At 34.6% G+C, this 3,994-nt stretch overlaps 1 protein-coding gene across 3 annotated transcripts; it reads right to left on the bottom strand.

Moving 5' to 3' along the window:
- Positions 1–714: 714 nt before the first annotated feature.
- On the bottom strand, positions 715–3,994 carry LOC132051860 (sesquiterpene synthase 9-like). 3 transcript variants are annotated; one of them, XM_059443111.1, is made up of 7 exons: positions 3,858–3,994; positions 3,054–3,327; positions 2,392–2,770; positions 2,067–2,285; positions 1,739–1,877; positions 1,357–1,605; positions 715–1,120 (listed from the first exon to the last, which is right to left on the bottom strand). In XM_059443111.1, exons 1-7 carry the CDS (start codon positions 3,945–3,947, stop codon positions 827–829), a joined length of 1,644 nt encoding a protein of 547 aa, XP_059299094.1. In that variant the 5' UTR covers positions 3,948–3,994; the 3' UTR covers positions 715–826. The 3 variants fall into 3 exon arrangements, with proteins under 3 accessions (XP_059299094.1, XP_059299096.1, XP_059299095.1); XM_059443113.1 differs by lacking the exon at positions 1,357–1,605; XM_059443112.1 differs by lacking the exon at positions 2,067–2,285.

Below are 3,994 nucleotides of genomic sequence, written 5' to 3'. Positions count from 1 at the left end.
CTAATAATACTGGTTTATATATTTGTTAGTATTATAATACTAAGATATATGAATTGTATATGTAACTATATACTTCAGTATGATATTCGATATTTCGGTATTTTCTTTATGAATACCGAATACCATACCGAATACCAAACTTTTTTAAAATGCATACCAAATACCATAATACCGAAACCGGAGTATAAAAAATTTCGGTTTCGATATGGTAATCGGTATCTACCATACCATGCACACGCCTACCTTGTCCTGGAAGTAGGAAAAATAAGAAATTTCATCTACACTAATTGTCTTATACCCACCCTACAACACGCCCCACTAACCCCATAGCCCCCATCCCACCACCCCCACACTCCTAACCCCCCATCTCAACCCCAATAGTGTTTGCCTAGATCATATATTTACTTTTGAGACAGTACTTTTTGCTAATTACCAAACACCACAAAATATGAAAAAACCCCACTTAGTAAAACATTTTCCTTCATACCAAACATACCCATAGTTAACTTTGAGATTTTTAACGGATGTTTTAGTAGACTCGAAACTTAACAGACGCACCTTTTTTGTTTGACTGAGATTTTTTTTTTTTTTGAAGATTTTGGTTTGTTAAATGAAATACTACAAGCATGTTAGTATTAACCTTTAGGTGAGAGTTGCAAGCATGAACGTAATAGATATAACCATGAAAGTAAACATTGAAAAAACGGGACTAGATAGTACAACTTCATGTTGTGTTTTATTGAAAAGAAACATGAGTAAAAAGACAATCCAACTGCTGAACTCTTTTTCCTGATAAAGTAGAGGGAACTTCCTCTCAGAAGGTGCATCATATTTTGACAGATTCAACAAACAACAAGTTAATCATGTCTTTAAGTTTGCCTTTGGAGTTTGTGTATCCATCTTTCTCTTGGTACAGAGTGTCTATCACACGTGCAAGATTCAAAACTCGTTCGAGGACAAACATTGGTACTTCAGTAGGATGGAGGAATTCTCTGTTTATATCTTTCCATGCATTCGTGACTTCTTTCTGAAACTCAATGTATGCCTCTTGCTTTGAAGCTCCACTCTCTTTCATGTAGCTTTCAATTATTGAAGCTACATGTCCTCTTTGTTGTTCGTCCTACATCAAATATATACATTTCATATCTTCAATATAGTTACACATTTAAACATTTTCATCATTCATATTCCAAGACTATTTGAAGCCAATCCAATTCATATATTTCTTTTCCTTCTGTATACATATGTCTATTTTATTATTTTGTGCCAATGAACCTTCAAAATATTAAGCGAGATTACTCTGTATCTACTTCTGAAAAAATAAAATAGTAAATGAGATACTGTTGTTGTACTTACTTCATGTCCAGCAATATCATCCATTAGTCTGCTAATTACTGTTGAAGCTCGAACGATTAAAGGTTCATTTATCATCCATTCAAAAGTCTCTCTGCTTATAAATTCCTCCATACCAACTAAGGAAGTTGTTGAAAGCATCATATAGGCACAACTTACAAGTGCATTTTTCATATTCTCTTCACATGTTGGAATATATTGAGCGTCCAACCATTGGGCTTCCTTAAAATAGGCTCTCACCAACTTTTTCATCTAGAAAAGAAGCAAAACAAGTAAACTAGATATAAATAAGGAAAAATCTTCTTTTGTAATGAGGACGTTTTATCAGAAAAGTAGTTATCATTTCTTCCCAATAACTTAATACTGATTAGTTAAGCAAGATAACCTCATTTTTTGCATAGTTCACGCGATCCGATTTACATCGTTTGGCCAAAACTTCTTCATTTTCATTGTAAATGTCCAGAAGGGCTTGATAAGCAGGTCTCATATATGGCGGCAATGAATCTAGGGCACTAATGTCCCATCTACAAAATCAGAATTATTTGTATATCAAAATCAACACTAGCAAATTAAATTTTAACATCTTGTACGTACATATCATATCATTTCACAGTAACAACATGAAGTACTTAATTATACCTTCAAGTGTACATGTTTATTTTCCTATTGATCAAAAAGGGATGGAAATAAGATTGGTGAAGTTTATATTTTACCTCTGAATCGCATCGGTAAAAGGCACAAGTTCGTCAAAGGTTGCATAAGCATCATAGGTGTCATCAATGATGGAGGTCATTTTGATTACTTTTGTTAGCATTTTTCTCGCGCGACTATACTTAGGCTCAAAATACATTCCAATTATCCAAAAGTAACACTCCACCAATCTGTCTCTTGCATAGGGCAATTTGTTTGCAAAATCTAAATCTTTCCACCACCTACATCACAAGAACATAGATTGATCACTTGTTGCATTTCATTTTGATTAACCTAAAATTAAATGCATTCATTATTTGAATGAAGAAGATTGATCAAATACTATACCTTGTAAGCTCGCTAAGCTCTGCCTGGTGCAGCTTTTGCAATGCGTTAAAATCCAACTTTGCAAATTTCAAAAGCAAATCGGTGTGTGCATTAGTAATGTTTTCGTAAATAAATATGTATTTTCTTGCACCCAACCTTGGCAAGGTTTTGCGAATGGGCTGCTTTAACGCCTCCGTAACTTGAAACTTAAGCGAGTTGTTGCTCAAGTTGGGGACCATGAACTCGAGATGCATGGTGGTAAAGGTAAGAGCTTCTTCAAGAATCTCCTCCCCACGCACTCTCAGATGTGCTGCTTCATACAGACTCAATAATCCTTGGACATCATTAGTAAGTATTTCCTTGAATTTTCCATCTTGGTCGGTGAATTGCTTGAAGACGTCTGATTAAATATCATGTTCATTGTTTGACAAAAAAAAAAACTTGTTAAAAGCTATAGAAACACAATTTTAAATGCTGCCAAAAGTATTTACTCTTTAAGCATTTTAATATTGGCTGGAGGTGAATACCAAGGTAAGAGTTAGAATTTTTTGTGACAAATTTAATTAATATGATCTCACTATAAGTGGAGAGATACGACCATTCAAAAGAGCAGGAATAATCGACCAAAAGAAAAATTAGACAAACGGAAAAGATTGAAGCTGTACAAGATAGAACACATTCACCTGAAGATATGTCATGGCCATGTTGTCTCAGCAGTCGAAAACGAAGAGCAACAATGTAAAGGTTGTCTTGATTTTCACTCTGTAATTGGGACGCATCAAAGATGTTTTGCATTGATGTCTCAATTTCATTATCGAAATGATATGCTACTCCCAATCGCTGGATTGTGTCTATCAACACAAGTTTTTGTGTGCTATTCTCAGGGGTTTCCACTAACATTTTCCTGACTTTTTCTTTTAACTCTTCAAGTTCATGTTTCTCTTGGGTACTAATTTCCTGCATGCCAAAATTGAGCATTACGCATTAACTTTCACACCCTTTATACAAAGTACCAGTATGATGTCTTATCTTACTATTAGAAACAGAGGTTTTTCCCACCGACATTCAGCGGGTAATTTGTGTTATAAAACATGATTTTCCCACCTCATTCTCACTATTATTTAGGTTTTTCCCAACTTAGCTCATAAAAGTTTTTCCCACCTACTTGTAATTATAAGTACTACACTACGAGAAAACACATGGTGGGAAACAAGTTCTCATTGAAACACTGGGAAACTTCCTAATTTTTCCGTGTGAAAACACTATTATTTAGGTTTTTCCCACCGACATTCAGTGGGAGTAGCCACTAATCATTTTTCAATGGGGGTAGCCACTAAACGTTTTTCAGTACACTGACATTCTGCTTGTAATTATAAGTACTACTGCTACTATATTAAAAAATCATTTTCGTACATTTCCTTGTAGTATTTTCTATTCGTTTAGAAAAGAAATCTCAAAAAGAAGAAAAGAGAAGCATATATCATTACTGTGAATTGAGAATTGTAGGAGAGGAAATGGTATCCCCAAACTGTTGGATGATAATTTGCCAAGTGACGGCTACTCTTTGCTTCACTCATCTCTCTGTCTCTCGTAATGTTTACTTAGTTCTTTTGCAGTTGTAGTT

Source organism: Lycium ferocissimum, chromosome 4 (assembly GCF_029784015.1).
Source record: "Lycium ferocissimum isolate CSIRO_LF1 chromosome 4, AGI_CSIRO_Lferr_CH_V1, whole genome shotgun sequence".
Classification (NCBI taxonomy): Eukaryota; Viridiplantae; Streptophyta; class Magnoliopsida; order Solanales; family Solanaceae; genus Lycium; species Lycium ferocissimum.
This window is presented reverse-complemented; position numbering and strand designations above follow the sequence as displayed.